The 19,475-nt window shown below is 47.3% G+C and overlaps 1 protein-coding gene across 1 annotated transcript in view; it reads left to right on the top strand.

Annotated features, from left to right (window-relative positions):
* EPHA1 (EPH receptor A1) overlaps nt 1–18,905 on the top strand; it is a gene marked incomplete at both ends in the record, with an annotated part of 36,935 nt that extends 18,030 nt beyond the window's left edge. Inside the window, 15 exons of the mRNA XM_082484328.1 lie at nt 1,457–1,847; nt 7,068–7,223; nt 8,136–8,468; nt 9,706–9,830; nt 9,934–10,093; nt 13,035–13,131; nt 13,919–13,974; nt 14,247–14,369; nt 14,472–14,657; nt 15,105–15,166; nt 15,554–15,763; nt 16,420–16,569; nt 17,267–17,460; nt 17,780–17,935; nt 18,827–18,905. Coding sequence (XP_082340454.1) covers nt 1,457–1,847; nt 7,068–7,223; nt 8,136–8,468; nt 9,706–9,830; nt 9,934–10,093; nt 13,035–13,131; nt 13,919–13,974; nt 14,247–14,369; nt 14,472–14,657; nt 15,105–15,166; nt 15,554–15,763; nt 16,420–16,569; nt 17,267–17,460; nt 17,780–17,935; nt 18,827–18,905 — 2,478 coding nt within the window. The remainder of the gene's footprint in view (nt 1–1,456; nt 1,848–7,067; nt 7,224–8,135; nt 8,469–9,705; nt 9,831–9,933; nt 10,094–13,034; nt 13,132–13,918; nt 13,975–14,246; nt 14,370–14,471; nt 14,658–15,104; nt 15,167–15,553; nt 15,764–16,419; nt 16,570–17,266; nt 17,461–17,779; nt 17,936–18,826) is intronic.
* Between the last annotated feature and the right edge of the window lie 570 nt (nt 18,906–19,475).

Here is a 19,475-nt window from a genome sequence, read left to right as displayed (position 1 = left end):
ATTCCGCATAAGCACTTATTTAACTGGACCCCGCATAGGTAAGGATTCTAAAGGGTTATAACAGTGCTAGATGGCTACACCAATTTTTAGAAATAGTAAAGCAGAGACCAAAGGAATTTGACTTGCCTTAGGTAACAAAGCAAGATTAGACCAAGGGAAGAATAGAATCCAGTTCAGGTCTCTGTGCTCCTGATCATTTACTCTAATTGTTACGAGATACAGGGTTTTTGTTTTCTAAAACTGGAGGTGATGGCTCGCTATAATGAAATTCTGCCTTGTGTGAAAGTATTTGGCACCGCTATATTTTAAGTGCTGCTTCCCCCAACATAGTGCCCTTTTGCCCTGGAAACATTTGAATTGCAGAACAGGGAACCTCAGATTTTTTGTAAAGGAACTTTACAAATAATAACAATAACCTGGTTCTGTCCTAAAAGAAGCCACAGACCTAAATTATTTGACTGCCCTTTCATCTGCAGTTTAAATGATGTGATGAAAACAAAGAACGGTAAAGGCCACCACAGGCAGAGCAGGACTCCGGTAAGGGATTCTCCTGCCTCCCCAGTGCTCCTCCACCTCCCCTGCAGCTTGGGACCTACCAGGTGAATTTGCGTGATACCTCTGCAACTCCTAAAGCTGCCTTAGGATCCCACTGCCAGATGCGGCTGCTGTGCAGATCCTTTCATCTGCCATCCAGCTACACAGAGCAGGTGGTGTCATGTAATGGGGAGGGGCCCACGGTGGAGAGGATCAGGCTCTCTCTCTAAGAAGGGCTACCCCACCATCATGCTCTCTGGGAAGAAAGGCCACTCCACCTGCAATTCAGCTTTTCCAGATCACATGATGTCACAGAGGCCTTTCCCATTTGCCCAGGCATGGAAAGCATCTCTCTCTCACTCTCATCCTTTGTGGGAATGTGGGCATGTAAGAGCACGTGAGCATTTTTCACCCAAGTATCTACATTGAGCGCTGTCAGAGAAGCACCTTCCAGTAGATGATCTGATCCACACCAAGTATACCCTAGAAACAGGTGGCTGTGATTCACTGGTCAATTTAAAAACACAACTCTAAGCACGATTGTGATTTTACTGCATACAATTTGCAAACAAAGAAAAATCTCACCGAAGAGAGATTTTCTCCTTTGGGGCGGTTCCTAAAGACCCCTGAGATCAGAGACTCAGAAGACAGGGTACTGTGTAAGACCAGTGAATGACTGCAAAAGAGTTGAAAGGAGATGGTGGAAAGTATAGAGGCAAGAAAGCATAGGGACCCTGTTGTTAACACTTCTTCCACATGCAAAGAAAGCATGCAGTGCACTAGCATTAAAAGCAGTTGACCACACAGCCTCTAAAAGGCCTTAGTGTAGAAGTTGTTTGGGAGGCATTTGAGAGGCATGCATATCTCAGCTGCTGCTGCGGGCTCAGATGTTAACGCTGTTGTCTTTTTCTCTTTCACTTAGCTCAACACTGTGGCAGCAGACCGAAGTTTCACAAGCAAAGACATCGAATCGGGAGCCATGCAGCTGAACACAGAAGTGTGCCCCATTGGGAAGCTGTCTCGCCGGGGCTTCTACTTGGCCTTCCAGAACTCTGGGGCATGCGTAGCCATGGTGTCTGTCCGAGTGTATTACAAGACTTGCCCAGAGGCAGTGCGGGGCCTGGCCCGTTTCCCAGAGACGCTAGCAGGTTCAGAGGGGCTGACAGAAGTGCCTGGGGTCTGCGTGGAGTATGCGGCTGAAGAAGCGGGCTCTCCCCCTAGGATGCACTGCAGCACTGACGGGGAGTGGCTGGTACCAATGGGCCGATGCCTTTGCACTGTGGGGTTTGAGGAAGTCGATGGGAGCTGCGTAGGTGAGTATGCAGACAGACACTGGCTGTAGGCCATGGGAGAGGTTCCAGGGAGCTAGAGATCAGAGCATCTGTAAGCATAAAGTGGGATCAGGGGAGTTAGTGTGGTCTACCTCTCTTGCCTGCCAAGTGTATCTTTCCTCTTCTCCTTAGCTTCTCTTTCTCAATTGTGATTTTTCTCCTCATGTGTCAGGTGTAAGACCTGCACACACCTCTCCACTCCCTCTTGGGCTTCATCCAGGAGCCTTCAGCTCTGCAGCTAGTTTCTGCGAGCTGTAACTGTGTGATTGACACTGACTCACTCAACAACTGGTTCCCAACCCTTAAATGGCAGCCTTGTTCTCTCAGGGCAGACGGGTCAGACACATGGAACAGTCTATTTGTCCCGTGACTAGAAAGCTGAGAGCCGGAGGGAGGCATGTTTCTCCTCTGTGTCCCCTTCTGCTTGGACTGGGATGGCTCTTCTGCCATGGGAAACTGTGTAAAGCACATTGCACAATACCGTTGGTGCCTGGCTCATTTCTGAGGAAGACCAATTAGCAAGCATAGGAGTCACTAGGGTACTTGAGCCACAGAGCAAGCCAGGGTTGTTGGAGCAAGCAGTGCAGGGCTCTCCCATGGCCACAGAAGGGACAAGGTCCAGCTTCTTAGGGCAACTTTGTGTGTTTGTCAGGGGAGAGGATATGTGTGATGTTTCAGGGGATATGTATTGCTGCAGGGAGGAAGGTAAAAGACAGTCCATCTCTGCTCTAGTCAGAGCTGTGTGGCACAAGGCTAAGGCATATAGAAAAAAGAATCCGTGCACTGCTCTCAGGGTCAGCAGGGTGCCCTGCCTCTGCTCCACTACAATCATCTGGTGCCCCTATGAATCCCCACTGCTTCCTGCTCACTTCACTTGGGAGCTGCTGGAGGTTGAAGCACAAGATCCTTGCCCTGCTTCAGCAATCCCCTCTCCTTGCACAGCCCAGCCAGTTTTTCCACTTAGGTGCTACAGAGCTCTCCCCGCCCTCCTGAGAGCACTCCGCTGGGAAGGGGCAGGGAAGCTGTCATGTCTGGACAGGCCCTGACTGCTATCACAGCACAGGTTCATTCTACATCTATGCTTTTATCCCACTCCGCCCAGGTACAGCTGCAGCCAGAAGTGTCTTTTGTAGGATCAGTAGGGACTAGGGAGGTCTACCAGGAGAGGAAGGGAAGAGGGGAGAACCTAGCAGGAGTAGGGAGAGGTACTGCGTGCCCAGAGCAGTGTCTTATTGGAGGATGAGATTGTGAATGTAGGTTGCCTGCTGGGGGATATCTTGGGGTCCTCTCCCTCTGTGGAAAAGACCAGGTGTTGTGCAAAAGACTGGGAACAATCCAGGTCAGGACAAAGACTGAGCTCAGAGCTTCTACTTTTGTCCTCAGAAGATGAAGGACTTTTCCTTCAAACATGTAAAGGGGGACAGGATGGAGGAAGAAGACCTTTGGGCAGTGTCTTCTGGTTCTGAGTTTTGCCTTAAGTAGGAACAGGCAAAAAATGAAACCTGAACTACAACCCTTGTCTCGTAACAGGGAGGAAGGAGAACCTGACCTCTGTTACAGGACAGGAGGCAACAGAAAGCCAAAGGCTGAGGTTCTGAACTAGTTTGCCCGACCTCTCTGAATTCCCAACTGTATAAAGCTCTGCTGGGTACACAATGGCTTAGCCATCCCATGACGCAGGAAAAGCTGTGCCTGCCCAGAGCGTTACCTCTCATCCTCTCACAGCATCGCAGACTTTGCTGCCAATAAGCCCAGAGCTCCGTGATTAACTTCCTCACGTATTGTCATTTACTGCGAACACGAAGGCTGGCCTGTGTTCTGGGTCCTTGGTGGGCTTTGCAGGGTGGCCCAGCTCTCCGCCGACCCAGGTTTGGTGTCTGCAGGTTGCCCAGTGCTTGCTGGCAGTCCCCCGAAATGAACACCTGTAGGAAGGAGCAACGAAGGCAGGGAGGGCCCCAGTCACCCTCTCTGCCCTCTGGCGCCTGGCGAGAGGCGCTGAGCAGGCCCTTTCCCAGGCCTGTTTTTCCCCATCTTCTCACCTGGAGCGGGTGCCCGAGGGCCGGGGAAACCAGCTGCCGGCGGCCAGAGGGGCTGGGTGGGAGCCGAGACTGCCGGCTGTGCACCTCCCCCGCCGGCTCCGCTCCTGCCCGGGGAGCCCCAGGCGTCCAGGGGAGGGAGGCAGCGAGGGATGGGAGCCGGGCTACCCGGCCTGCCGCCCGCCGGGCAGCGCCTCCTCACCCCTTCGCGCAGCAGGCCCTGGCCGCGGCCCGCCGGGCGGCTGCCGCCCCCACCCCCGGCCCAGCCGCGCAGCTCCGGGGGAGGCTTCGGACCGCTTGCGGGCGGGGCCGGCTACCGCGGCCCCAGCAGGCGCTGCCGCCTCGCCGCCGCCCGGTCGGGTCTCGCAGCCGCTGGGGCGCCTCGCCGGTGCTGTGCAGCCACCTGCCGGCCCCTGCCGGCACGGCGGGTGCGTGGGCCGCGGTTGCCGCGGCGGGGGAGCCGAGGCGCCGGGCGCCGCCACGGCAGCGCCTGGTGCGGTCAGGCGGCGGCCGGGGCCCGGGGGCGGCGGGGCGGGTCGTGGCAGCCCGGGCCGGGGGCTCCGCCCTGAGGCGCCGGGGCCGCTCCCTCTCGGGCCCTGGGGGGGCTCTCTCTCGCTCTCTCCCTGGCTGCGGGGCTGCGTTGTGCGCGCCGCTCCCAGGGCGCCGGTCGGGTCGGGGCCGGCCTGGGCATGTCGTGCCGGCTACCCCGCGGGAGCTGCCCCCGCGCTGCGCCCCGTCCCTCCCAGCGGGCCGGAGCCCGGGGCTGGGGCCGCCCTGGCGTCTGGGTCGTGCAGGCAGCCGGGTGCCTCCGCTCCTGCCTGCGCCTCCCGCCCGCCTTTAGTGTACTGCTGTAGGCGCGGCCTCAGAGGAGGTGACCCGGTGCAGCCGGCTGGTGCCTGCCCGGTCACCTCCTGTGTTTGTCCCTTCGCTGGGATGTCTCCCGAGAAGTTCCCTCCCTGCGCTCCCTCTCCCGACCAGGCGTTGCCGTCTCCCTGCGAGGCAGATCTCCTGCTTGAAGGGCCTCTCAGCACCACCGGTGGGTGAAGCAGGTGCTGACGAGGGGCGGGAGGAACAGCGGCCTTACAGCGGCCCTTTTGGCATCAGAGCTAACTGTTCTTGCAAAGATCCCCAAATTTCCCAGATCTACTTGCTGGCTGTCTCAGCCTTGATAATAAGAAGGTGTGTACGCCATCCCATGTGTATGGCAGGTAGTAATGTCCAGGCAACATCAGAACCTCTCTGTTACAGAAGTCTCTGGTCCTGCGCTGGCTTTGTTTTTCACGTTGCTGGCAAAGCTTTCCTGACCCAAACTGATCCAGTGTCAGGAATGTGTTCGAAATCCTGTGCTGGAGCAAAATGGCAGGAGGCCACAAAGCTTTCATCTGCACTCCAGCACGTAGAAGTGCTCCCAGTCTTGAGCAGCCTAGAGATCAAAGTAACTTTTCTTCATCTTGTCTATTTCTGAAGGAGGTGATTTGATCTTGAATATAAATGTAATCTTTTTTTTTTTTTTTTGGCTGGTGACAATCAATACTTGAGCGTCGTAATTCTTTCAACAGCCTTTGCTGTCACTGACCATGTAGTTGTATGACTGTAGCTCAGAATGACAGACTCGTTCCTGAGTGGCTCTGTTATTTCCCAAAATCAGAAGGTGCTGGTTGCTCCTATTTCATGTGGTTATTTCTCCTTTCTGTGCTCTTTAGGCTTAACTGCTAGCAAATCCTTTTAGCCTGTGTACTGTCATAGTATCCCCAAATGGTTGTGGGATGGCATTACTATGCAACTCTATGCAACTCATAGGCCAATTGACATCATTCCGTGTTAATGGGACAGTCTGCCCATCATCCCAGGGCAAGAAGCGGGACCAATAGAAACGAGATGAAGCTACTTCTGTGATGACAGTCTAGAGAGAGATCTCGATTTATAGTGAGGATAATGACTCTTCATGAGACTGATAGTGAAGAGTCTTGTTTGGCCTTTGCTAATGGAAATTTTTTGGGTCCCTCAGGTGTTCCCCAGTGTCGCATAGTAGGAATGGATGGATTTTTTTTTTTTCTTCTGGATAAAGGATCTTTTCCTATGCTGTGCTCCACCACAGTAAGCCATTTGTGTCAGGCTCCTGAGCAGATGGATTTAGAGTGTTTTCCATTGGGATCTCTGAGGGATTACAGAGGATATTGTTGCCTTTATAGTGCAATATGAAAAGGGTCATTCCCTCAGTGCTCAAGTTAAATGCAAGGTGGTAGCTGTGGCAGAAAATTAGTGTATGCATTTCTCAACTATCTGATTAGTGGTAGGTTGCTTGTTTCTTTAGTTTAAGAACATTTGATAGATTCATTTAGCACAGGACAGTAAACCATTACATTCACAGGTTACTTCAACCTCCCTACCTCATTTTCTTCTTGCTACACACCCATAGAGGTGAAGCATTGACCTTGAGCTAACTGGTCTCGTAGATCTCTCGTAGATCAAGCTAATAGTAATTCTTCAAAAACAGAGTGACAGATAAGAGAGAAAGATGTGGCTGCTTATTTTTGTAAAACTGGAAATAGAAAGCGTGTGGCACCCATTCTCTTGCAGTCTGTGTTGGCCAGCTACACTCAATGCAGTTAGGTGACCTGATAGTTATCTAGATATTCCCCAGGGCCCTGCTGGGTGTTGCTCCGGTGCAACACTTGAAATATGAAAAGGTGCCTCTGCTAAAAAGCCCACTGGCTATCCCATATGAAGTCAACAAGCAAAGAACTTTGAGGAGTACAAGGACTTAGAGCCAGTATTTACAGCTGTTATTTATGATGTGGAAAGCTTGAAGGGCAAGGTGGGGACCAGTCTGGTTTTATGTTGAAAGAAGTCTCTGAGATTGACCAGCATCTGTTTTCATTCAGCATCTGTGAGGAATGAGATCCCCCTTCTTCAGTCTGTAAGTCCTATCATAACATTGATCCTACCTTGAGTTTCTATCTCCTCTCTATCTGGTCTGAAAAGATGATTGGTCTAAGTGACTTCCAGGGGTCCCTTCCAACCTAAATATTTCATTGAGCTAACAAAATGGAAAAAAATCAAGCAGATAAAGGAGCATTCAAGAAGCTGAACAAAACTGGCAGATGGTTTCTTGTTGATTTTGGTTTATTGTTGCTCTTACGTTGACTTGTTTGTCTCCTCACAGCCTGCCAGCGAGGATTCTACCGTCACTCCCTGGAGACTAAACGCTGCCTGAAGTGCCCCCCCAACAGCTTGTCCAATGAATCAGGGGCTACATCTTGTTCCTGCAACGCAGGCTTCTTCCGAGCACCTTCAGAGGGCCAGAATATTGCTTGCACCCGTGAGTGGTGGATAAAAAGAAAGAACAGTATCTATACAGACTGGGGGATGAACTTATTGAGAGCAGCCCTACAAAGAAGAACTTAGGGATACTGGTGGATGAAAAATTAGACGTGAGTTGGCCATGTGCACTTGCAGCCCAGACAGCCAATTGTATCCTCGGCTGCATAAAAAGAAGCGTGGCCAGCAGGTCAAAGGTGGTGATTCTCTCCCTCTCTACTCTGCTCTCATGAGACCCCACATGGAGTACTGCATCCAGCTCTGGGGTCCCCAGTACAAGAGAGACATGGACCTGTTAAAGTGAGTCCAGAAAAGGGCCACAAAAATGATCAGAGGGCTAGAATACCTCTCCTAATGAAGAAAGGCTGAGAGAGCTGGGGTTGTTCAGCCTGGAGAAGAGGTGGCTTTGGGCAGATCTTATTGCAGTCTTTCAATACTTAAAGGGGGTATACAAGAAAGATGGAGAAAGACTTTTTACCAGGGCCTGTAGTGACAGTACAAGAGACAATGGTTTTAAACTGAGAGTAGATTTAGATGGGACGTATGGAAGAATATTTTATGATGAGGGTGGTGAGACACTGGAGAAGTTGTGGCTGCCCCGTGTTTGGAAGTGTTCAAGGTCAGGTTGGACGGGGCTTTAAGAAACCCGATCTAATGAAAGATGTCCCTGCCCATGGCAGTGGGGTTGAACTAGATGGTCTTTAAAGGTTCCTTCGAACCCAAATCATTCTGTGATTCTATGAACAGGGAGATGGGAGGAAACAAAATGTTGGGAAATGGAGATGAGAGATCAGAGAGGGAGAAGCTAGGGGGACAGAAGGCTCCATTCAAAATGCATCAGCAGATGGAAAACTGCCACAGTACTTTGGGTATTAACAGCTGTTTTTAATACTTTCTTTCATGCTTCTTGTAGGCCCCCCCTCAGCTCCCCGCAATGTCAGCTTCTCCCTTATTGGCACACAGCTGAGTCTGTGGTGGCAGCCACCCAGTGACCACGGTGGGAGAAAGGATGTGACTTACACAGTCTTCTGTCAGCGCTGCCATTTCCTGTCGTGTGAGCCGTGTGAGGCTGGTGTGGTATTCTCCCCCAGTGCTTCTGGTCTCACTAAACCTGCTGTGGATGTGGACGGCCTGGAAGCTTACACCAACTACACATTTGCTGTGGAAGCCCATAATGGTGTCTCAGGAATGGGACCTGCTCCACAGAGAACTGCTCCAGCTGTCTGGGTTGCAGTTGGACATGCAGGTTAGCAGACACAGAGAGAAGTTCTTCCTGCTCATCAGGAAAAGGAGGAGGAATCTCTGTGAATGTTTTAAGTTTTTTCTGTCTTCTTTTATCTGCCACATGTGTTGGTATGGTATGATAATGAGCCTAAGGTACCTCTACCTCTGGCATGTAAAGTCCATCAGTTATATTCCCTGTAAGTTAAGCAACAGTAATTGTTACCCACCAAGAACTATGAATCCACCAAAGAATTAACCGATGTGAGGAAGATAAAACCCTCCTTGGCATACACTAGTGTAGTCCAGCCTAAGTATTGTTACCTGTGTGACAGGAAGAACAGGGACTGTGGCTTGAAATATTTTCCATGACTTGGATATTGCAAAAAATCTGACCAAACACAACAAAAACCCTGCTGTAACTGAAAAAAAAAAAAAAAAAAAGCTTTGAAAGTAGAGAAATGAGGATGTTAGAAACATGCAAGTTCTTGACACATTTCTGTAGTTTAGCTTCAAGCTGGCTAATTTGGCTGTCCTGTGAATACTTTCCAGAGTGCTGTGAAATGTGATATAGAAAAGTGACACTGCAGTGCTCAACGGGCCTTGGTGCTTTCCCCAAGTTCTGATTTAGTGACAAAATATGACTTTGGTTCCCGACACTATGCGGGGCAGCACAACTCTGAGCTAGAAAAGCAGAGCTACTTTTGGCTTGCCTCATCACTTCCTGGTGATGATGAAAGACAAGGAGACAACCAGGCTTGAGTCTTCAGTCCTTGCAGACTGTTGAGAATTATCTTTTTATTCATGAACAACATGCATTTGCAGTCAGCTGAGAGATTTTGAGCATTGAATTTCACTGTACCCTTATGAAATGGGGCTGCATTCATAAATCACATAGGATGGTTTTGTTACTGCTGCTGTATGAGCATAAAATCCTAACGTTTTTAGTTCAAATTGAATCAGTGCAGTGCTGGATTAAACGTAATTTCTTGGAACACTGATTTTTGTTTTGAGGGCCAAACAAAGTTATGCTTCCACTGTTGGGGTAGAAGCATACTGTTCAGGGAAAGCAATTAATTACAGCCAGAGACCTCATTTCCCTTTCACCACAGAAGAAAAAAAGATGAGGGAGTGGCAGTGGCAATGAGAGTCTGTTCCAGTTGGTATGACCAGAGAAGGAAAGAGAGATTCTGGTGGAGAGAGTGCCTAGTCTGCATTATGTTTGTATTTCTTCCTGATATTCTCTGTTCTGTCCCTTGCAGCTCCGGTGACAGTATCCCATTTTATCCTGACACAAAGAGATGACAGTAGTCTCTCTGTTTCTTGGCTTGCCCCACGGCAGCGCAGCCGGACCTCAGTGGAGTATGAGGTCATGTTTTTTGAGAAGGTGAGGTCTGCCTCATTTATTCTTCCGCCTTTCACCCAAAGGGGTGGAAGTGTCCTCTTTATTCAATGTGTATTTGTTACTTGACCTGGTTTGATTTCTGCAGGGAGAGGAGGCACGTTACACAGTGAAGCACCTTCTTGAGCCAAATGTCACTCTGACAGACCTGCAGCCAGACACAGCCTACTTGCTTCGTGTGAGATCCATCACACCACTCGGACCTGGGCCCTACTCCCCAGAGCAGGAATTCCGCACTCTTCCACCAGGTAAAGGACAACCACTGGTATCTCATTTGGGAGAAACTCACTTCTCCATTGCATTGTATATTCATATGATACATGGATCACTTGTGTTCTGCTAGCTGTAAGGCACAGATACCACACTCCTGAATTCCTTGTCACCAGATCCAAGCCTGTTGCTTTGTAAAAATGTAGAACAATGAGACATTTATCTTGTTTCCTTGCTGTCATTTAAAATCCACTTGTACTTTCCCGTTCAGAACTGATCAGTCTCAGGTTTGTGTGTGGCACCGGCGAATTACTTACCAGCTCTTCATCTAATTCTCCTGGAAGACATTTTGATTCTGGCTAATGTTTCTAAGTTTGAATGTTAGCAAAATGATTACCATATGCCTCCTTTTGTGTGAAAGTTCATAGAATCATAGAATGGTTTAGGTGTGACGGGCCCTTGAAGATCATCTACTTCCAACCCCCCTGCCATAGGCAGGGACACCTCCCACCAGACCAGGTGGGAGGCCTCCAGGGGTGGAGCTTCCACAACTTCTCTCGGCAACGTGCTCCAGTGTCTTACCATCCTCAACAGTGAAAAATTTCTTCCTGATAGCTAATCTAAATCTACCCTCTTCCAGTTTGAAGCCATTCTCCCTTGTCCTATCAAAGTTACTAGTGAAAAGGAGAACTCACAAGGGCCTCACCACTGTTTTTTCCAGCTTTATAATTTCCATTGTATGTAGTCCAGCCCTTGAATGTAACTCTGCCCAAAAAGCTGGTATGTGCCTCTGAAAAAACTTCTCCGCCAAAGCCCAAAGTGTAGAAGGCCAAGCTGTTGAGGCTACAAGGAAGACCTTTCTCCTGTGTTAAAGAACATCTAATACAGGCCTCACATCCAACCTCTGGGTTACCCAGGGACTTCCCCTTTATAAAAAAAATTCTATAATGGGGTTTGCTCTCTTTTCATTCCACATATTCACAGATCCTCCTATTGACGTTGTGGATAATTTTAGAAATACATCTGTTGAAATGATGCCTTTGAAAGGCTAGCTTTATTGTAATGAAATAAGGACATGGAAGAAAGCAAAGGCATACCTTAATGTAACTAAATAGTTAAGTTAACTGTGTAAAAGCTGATAAAGGGTTGTGATACCATGATTGGAATATAACTTAAAGATTGGGCTTTTTTTGGCACCAGCAGCTTTTGGTAAAATCTTCTTGAAGTCGCAATGCCAAATGATGATGGCATAAATGATCTTGAACCAATAGAATAACATACCAGAAAGTTTTTGTGGGAAATATGTGAGTTAACATGTACCTTAGACAGTTTTGATTATAAAAGGACATGTTAGAAAATACTTTCATGAAGATTATGCTTTTTTAAAATAAAAGTGGACCACCTTATCATGCCAAGACAAAGATCTTTTGAATATGAAAGGGACTAAAAAGAGGTGCCAGCAAGGTTTCATTTGGTGGGAGTTCTTTTTTTGATAACACTGGAAGCATTGTTTAGCTGTAATGGTCTAGGGATATTACTGGAACAAGCTGTGCAGGGAGAGGCAATTTTTTTAAAACATGAATTTGAGAATTTAGATACCTTAATTTCCTGCAGAGGTGCTATGTTCCTAAAAGCTTGTCCTTTTTATTACTCACGGAATCATGGAATTTTCAGAGTTGGAAGGGACCTCTAGAGATCACCTAGTCCAACTCCCCTGCTAAAGCAGGATTGCCTAGAGCACATTACTCAGGACTGCATCCAGGCGGGTCTTGAAAATCTCCAGAGAATGGGACTCCACAACTAATAAATGATATTATTTCACCTTCCAAATCTTGATTTTTTGATTTTAACAGAAAAGAGCATTAGCTCTGCCTCTTGATTTCTGCTTAACTAAGCTGGTGATTTTTAATAATTTTAGTGGGATGAGTCAGCATCAAATTGAGCAAGAATAACAAGTGTTAATTAGGCTTTACGGATGCTGACCATTGGACTGGATGTTAGGAAACACTTCCAGACACAGTTGTCTGTGTCACACAAGCTGTTTCTTGGTTTAAAATCTGCTCATTTATTGAAACAATTTCTGTAGGAATTTTCTTTGTTTTGGATGTTTTCCTGAATCTCTTTAGGGAAAATATTATAAAATGTAGATTCTCGTTAGATATGGATACGAACACTTTTCAGTAATGTATTTTTAATTTCTTTAAATAGTTTTTTTAAGCTATGGGAAATAAGGTTTAAAAACACATAGTTCACCAACAGAGGTCATTTAGCATTTCATCTGATGAATTCAAGTATACTGTATGGAAATGGATGGCTTTAGCTTCAGAATCTAAATGGAGTAAGATGACCTGTGTTGCCATCTGAATGCTGTCCAATCACAAAATGGAACCACCTGACGCTTAGTTTTGAGAAAGCAGGAATATGATGTTAGACTGCAAGTTCATAAGTCAGTACCTGTTCATTTCAAAAGTCCTAAGCAGACAGTGGCTTCTGTCAAGGTGATTAGGCAAAGGACCAAACCCAGATATTGATGGAAGGGGAGGAGGAAATTAATTTAATAAACAATAAGAGAGTCAGATTAGACTGCTGGGGAAAATAATGTCTTTGCTGTGCCACAGTCTAAATAAGCTGCTGAGCAGGAAGAAGGGTCTGATCTGAAAGAGTAGTTGGAGAGGAGTGGGAGAGAAAGAACAGCTGTTCTTCATGTTTGAAAGTGTCATGGAATTTATGTGGGAAATCAGGCAAATTATGCAACTAGAAGACCAAGACTGTAGATAAGAGTCAACCAGATACCCACCAGAAGGTGCTCTGTGCACATGAATAACTATGATAGGACTCAAGTCTGGTGGCTCTGCTGCCTAGAAGACAAATGGCTGCAGCTTACTTAATGCCATTGGCTGGTAGAAGCTGGTTTGCTACATTCTAGACAAATAGTTCTTGGTCTTTTAAATGATATGGCCTTTCTCTTTGTTTCTGCAGACACGGGAGCTCTGTCTGGTGGAGTCGTAGTCTCTATTGTCTTTGGAGTTCTACTATTTATTGGGCTGCTTGTGGGATTTCTCATCTTTCGGCGAAAGTAAGTGTTGATTTTTGGTATTGAAAAAGGTATATCTGTAGGAATAGCTGAGCTATGGGAGCTTGAGAAAGGGAGGAAGGCCCTGATTTCTCACAGGATATTGGATAGGTAGAGGTTAGAGAAGAAAGAGTAAGACCAGTGTGCTGCAGCAAGATGGAGTGACTCTCAGTAAGTAATTTTGATTAGCAGAGTAATTTGGAGGATATCTGTAAAATAATGCGTGCTGCTGAGCACAGAGGAAAATGTGGTGATTTCTCAGTTTTTTTTATAATCCAGCACTATCATACTGTTACCATGACAGATGAATAAAAATATTGTTATGATACAATCATTTCTATAGCTGCTTATCAGTTGGCCATACATGTATCCAGTCATTTAAAACCATTTTCCCTATGACATTACTTTAGTGGTTCTCTACCCAGATACAAAATGCTACTTCCTTTCTAAATGTCTATAAGGCTGCTATTGTTCGGTTTTAAGAAGATCAGATATTATACTGAAAGTGTACAGAAAACATAAAATAAATAGAAATTCATCTGTCATTCAGCAAGGAGAAGGATCAACAAAACTACCTGCATGGAAACAGCTCCATTTCTAAATGTAAATGAAGCATCACATTTTCTTGCTAGCTGTACTCTGCCACGTAGGTGCAGTGTCTGGTTCCACTTTGCTTTGTTCTACCCTGAACTCTGTCCCTGACCCACTAGGGCAGACACACTGGAAGTCTTGCTTTTCTCTTTGCTGTCTACAGCCCATTTTATTTTCATGACTGCTTCTTACGTTCCAGGCGGGCTCGTCGGAGACAAGCACGGCCAGATTACAATACTTCAGGCTTTGATCGAGGTGAGCTTCAAACGAGTAGAACCAGGGAGAAGCCTGGAATGGGTTGGAAGGAATGAAAAGAAACAGTAGTTTCAAACTAAACACTGGCATGGATTTTCTGATGTAATTTGCCTCTTCCCATAACAGCTCTAGTCTTCAATGTATGTTTGGTAGATTTGTTTACTGCCATTGTCAAAATCCCATGGATTCACCTCTGCTTCTGTATCTTTGCCCTACAAAGCTTGCCAAAGAGTTGACAGGTTAATCTGCTCTTTTGTTTTCCTTTACCATAGAGAAGGTCTGGTTGAAGCCCTATGTAGACCTGCAACCATATGATGACCCCAGCAGAGGGGTGCTGGAATTCACTAAGGAACTGGACATCTCTTGTGTCACTATGGAGAATGTGATTGGAGAGGGTGAGTTACTTGTTGCTCTCCCTATCTTTCAGTTCTCCCTCACTGTTATTTTGCTGCCTATTCGTGAGTTCATATGTGACCTTTGCCTCTGGTTGTCCTCAGGGGAGTTTGGGGAGGTCTATCGTGGCTCCCTGCGGCTGCCAGGGAAAGAACGTATTGTGGTTGCCATTAAGACCCTGAAGTCAACATATTCAGACTCACAGTGGTGGAACTTTTTGCGTGAAGCAACAATTATGGGGCAATTCAATCACCCGAACATTGTGCGTCTGGAAGGAGTTGTCACCAAAAGTAAGAGTGTGTGGGAGAGAGTCCTGGAATGAGAGCAGAATCTGGCACATTTCTTGGGCATTTCTTAGAGAGGATGCTGTCAGAGAGGTTGTGCTGGGAGAAGACAGTCATTGTCATGTTACCTTATGGCAGAGAATGAGGAAGGGAGGAGAGGTATGGATTTCCAACAGAGTCATAAGGCAGTGTTAGGAGAGGTCATCTTGGATTGGTGAGAGGATGAGAAGTTGGGATGATGTAAGGGATGCTGTAAGGTTGTATATGTGACACAAGAAGGAATACAAAATCATTGGGGGAGGTCTAAGCAGAAGGGTCTGCCATCTGTGCCAGTGGAGTGGGCGTGTTGGCTGGGGTTGAATATGGTTCTCTGCGTTTGGGCAATGTGGACAGCATTGAAAGGCAAGAGTAGAAGAAGTGCAAAAAGGCTGACACTTTCTTGTCTTCCTCAAGGGAGGCCAATGATGATCATCACTGAGTATATGGAGAATGGAGCGCTGGATACCCTCCTCCGGGTGAGAGACTCCAATCTGTAATAGGCTTGTGTACTGCTGGAACTTGCACTTGACCTGGATTTAGGACCCTGAGAGACGACTAGAAATAAGATCCAGACATCCACTTACATTCTGCTCACTAACATTTCCAGTATCAGCATTTGATGCTTGATGCCATCCAGTTTGCTTAGTGTCCAGAGTGCTGTCTTTGGCAGTTGAAGGGCCTAATGATGACTCTGGAGATCACCACCAGTCCCTTAGTGAGAACCTGTTGGGTCCTTTGGGCTGCAACATTGCCTTTTTGCTTGTTCACCAATGCCCACTTTTGCAAGTTGATAAGGCCAGTAATTAGAAACCAAGCAGATTGATGTCAGTTGACCGGGATCTTCTCTCACTTCTTCCATGCAGGAGAATGAGGAAAAATTTAGCCCTGTGCAGCTTGTGAGCATGCTGCAGGGAATAGCCTCTGGCATGACCTACCTTTCAGAACACAACTATGTGCACCGGGATCTGGCCGCTCGCAACATCCTGGTAACACGCAGTCTTCAATGCAAGGTGTCTGACTTTGGTCTCTCCCGAATATTAGAGAATGATGCAGAGGGAACCTATGAAACAAAGGTAATGCAGAAACAGTCGCTTTGTCCTGTAAATGAACAGTAGTCTCAGGGGGATTTATATTCTGCCAGATAAGAATGGCAGAATTTCTTCACAATAGGAAACACCAGGCTGGGGGAAGATATGGATGGAAAATCTCTGAGGAAAAACCGTAGTAAAACTGCAAGTCAGTGTAGATGATTCAGAAGGTGGTACTTTTCTGTCTGGAGTCCATGTTGATTTTGTTGCCTAAGAGATTGAGAGGGATGGTGGTTTTAAAATGACAAGCAAAATAAAAGGTCTGATTGTTTGGGCTCAGTCAACTAAATCTAGCTTTGAAGATAGCCATGCTGTGTTCAGGGGTTTGGACTGGAGCCATCTAAAGGTCCCTTTCAATGAAAGTTCCAGCGATTCTAATGTCTGGTGTCATTCAAAGTAGAGCTGTGACTGGTGTCAGGCTCTTGCTCCCACAGCAGTGGTTTTGCATAGCATTCAACTGAACAGAGGGCTTAAACCCATTCACTTTCCACGAATGTTTCTGTGCTTTTGAGAAATTTCCCCGGGGGTGGTTAAAGTGGGCCCAGTCTTTGAACCACTTTGTAAGCTCCTTGCATGAAAGCACTGGAGAAACACAACTCAATGATATGTGCCGGGTACACTACGTCTCTGCTCTTTCACAGGGTGGTAAGATTCCCATCCGATGGACAGCCCCAGAGGCCATTGCTCATCGGATTTTCACCTCAGCCAGCGATGTCTGGAGCTTTGGAATTGTCATGTGGGAGGTGCTGTCATTTGGTGACAAGCCATATGGAGACATGTCCAATCAAGAGGTAACAGCCACTGAGCTCAAGTGCTGATTTAAAAAAAAATAAACATGGCACGTAGGCCCAACTTTTTTAGATCTCCCTCAGCCTGAAATCTTGACATTCTTTTGAACACATAACTACTATGTCACCCTCCCTGCTAAAAATCAATGCAACCAAGTCAAGGGCAATAAGTGTTTAGGCCTCTGAACCATGTTCAGGTGTCAAAAGCAATGAGACAAATTAAAGACTGGTTAAATCAGCCATGGCCTTTGGGTATGGAGATGTTTTCTGTTGATTTCTTTCTCTCCTTCCTCTGGCTCTGGAGTATTATGTCTGCTGTCATTATAGGTTCAGCACATCTGTGAGGTTAGCACATGCTATTGCAGTAATTCCTGAGAGTCTTGTTCCCCTTTTCTCACCAGGCCTGTGCCATGATCATTTGATCCTCACTTCTCTTGAACACATGCCCTGAACAGCAAACAAGAGCTAAGCTAGTAAAGGATTGAAAGCACATGCATATGCCACTTCACTTTTTGACATCCCTTAGATGTCCTGATCCTTTGCTGTGCTACACAAACCCTACTTCATACACATGTAATCTGCTTCAACCCCTCCCTGACTGCACACTGTGCAAAATGGTGAACTGCCTGCACCGAGCCCCGCAGAGGTCTCTGGCTCCTCTTTCGCACTCTCTGCTGATTTCTCTCTGTCCTCTCTGCAGGTGATGAAAAGGTTAGAAGATGGGTACCGGCTCCCCCCACCTGTGGACTGCCCATCTATCCTCTATGAGCTCATGAAGAGCTGCTGGTCACACGATCGGATGAGGAGGCCTCATTTTCAGGAAATCCGGGCACAGCTGCAACATTTCATCTCAAGTCCGCAGCTCCTCCGGCCTATTGCAGACTTTGATCCCAGGTAAGCAGGCTATCGCTGGCTGAGGAGGGGTTAACTGGGAGTTTTTCACCTCCCTGTCTCCAGCAGGAGGAGAGGTGAAAATGCATCGATGCAGACAGGCAAGAGGCACCTTGAATGCTCTGTGTGGAGAAGATAGTAATCTCTCTCTTTGGTGGTGACAGAGGGCATAGCCGTTGGCCTGGGCAGTCCTACCTCACTGTGCCAAGAGCAGAGAAGTTGGCCTAGTCCTGGCAGAGGGTGCTTGCCCTTTGGCTACTATCTCATAGTACTGGCCATTTAAAGTACTTGCCTGGCTAATGAGGGTTTTATCTGTCTTTAGGGTGACACTCCGGCTCCCCAGCTGCAGTGGATCTGATGGGATCCCCTATCGATCCATCCCTGAGTGGCTGGAATCTATTCGCATGAAGCGTTACATCTCCAACTTTCGCACTGCCGGCCTGGACACCATGGAGTCCATTCTGGAGCTCACTGCTGAGTAAGGGCAGGCTAAGGTCCCACAAGGCACCCTGGGCTATGCTACAAATAGCTGTGTCTGTCCCTGTGCTATCTGAACAGGCACAGTTGGAAGGCTTCTCACAATCCTTCTCTATATAGTTAAATGGAAGTGGACTAGCTTCTTGCCCTAAAAGGGAAGAATTGGCCCAGAACAATTGGGATCAGCCCAAACTATGAGACTAATTCCCTCATTGTCCTTACTTGAGGCTCTTCAGTCTGAGCTGCTCTGATCAGACACAAACAGCAAGGGGAAGTGATAGATGGCAGACAGTTCTCTAACCTGAACCATCTCCTCACCCTTGTAGGACTCGTAAGATAATTTTCTTGCCTTGAACTCCCAATGGGCTAGTGATATTGTTGTGTCCCCCGCCCTGTTCTCCCCCTCACCCCCCCCAGCCAGGTACTGTTCTATCATAGAGCAAAGTCCTTCTGGGCTCCTTAGGCTCAGGTCAGATGCTTTACGAAGACAGCCGTGTTCTGTTGTAGGGTTGGGGATGTATAGCCAGCTCCAACCAGGGCAGTTACATACAACAAATGAGCAGGCACAGTGCAGGGACAGACCTGCTAAAGGGTTGAGACGCGTCCCATATCATGAGCTGACATGGACACAGTCCTGATTTAATGGGAGCATGGGCCTAGTCATGAGGTGGGAGAAGCCAATTGACTGGGTGAGCAGAGATAGCCAGCGAAGGGCAGGAACATCTAGAAGTTTCTTCCCTCTAGAGAAAAGGTAGGCGTAGTAGGAGGCACTGAGGGAAAGGAAGCTTTCTGAACTGATCCTTGGTAACTGTTTCTGCCCTTACCCACATCCTAGTCCCCAAGGAACAAGAACAGCAATTTATTTTTTCCTTTCTTTTCCCATTTCCTTCAGGGACTTGAAACAGATGGGAGTGTCACTTCCAGGCCACCAGAAGAGGATCCTGTGTAGCATCCAAGGCTTTAAGGAGTGATCAGTTGTTCTCTTAAGCTTGCTAAAAATGCCCATTCTTACCAGATATCACTTGGAATCATTCCTATGGCAATTGCTTCCAAATGAGTGACTGGGACAAGCAAAGCAAAACAGCCAGAACTGGAAAAACTCATGAGACAACACCACCTGCTCTCATTTCTGTTCCTTGCTTTAGCTCTGCAGCAGCCATCAGTACGTTTCAGAGCACTGGTCATAGAAACTGTTCTGAGCCCTGTCTTCTGTAGTCCATTCTCTGCGGTGCTAAGTAGCCCTTGTAGTCCACACGCTGGCATTTCAGACCCTCAGTGTATCACATAGAAACACAAGGATACATACAAAGCGGGTTGGAGGTGGTGGATGTTTTAAGATTGGAGATGAGGGTTCGGATTGACTGGGACACTCAGGGCATGTGGACAAGGACACAGGCACGTAGAGACTGGGTCCATTCACTCCCTGGCATAAATCCCTTCTCACTTCAGCAGCCTTCTGTCTTCCTTATTTTACAACAAGAACAAACTCTTCAGTCCTTCACAAGGCTGCTGGTAAGGGATATGTTTTTTTAATTCAGCTA

The sequence above is a fragment of the Vanellus vanellus genome, assembly GCF_965231255.1.
Source record: "Vanellus vanellus genome assembly, chromosome: 1".
In the NCBI taxonomy this organism is placed as follows: Eukaryota; Metazoa; Chordata; class Aves; order Charadriiformes; family Charadriidae; genus Vanellus; species Vanellus vanellus.
Note: the sequence above shows the minus strand (reverse complement) of the source record. Positions and strands in the feature narration are given on the sequence as shown.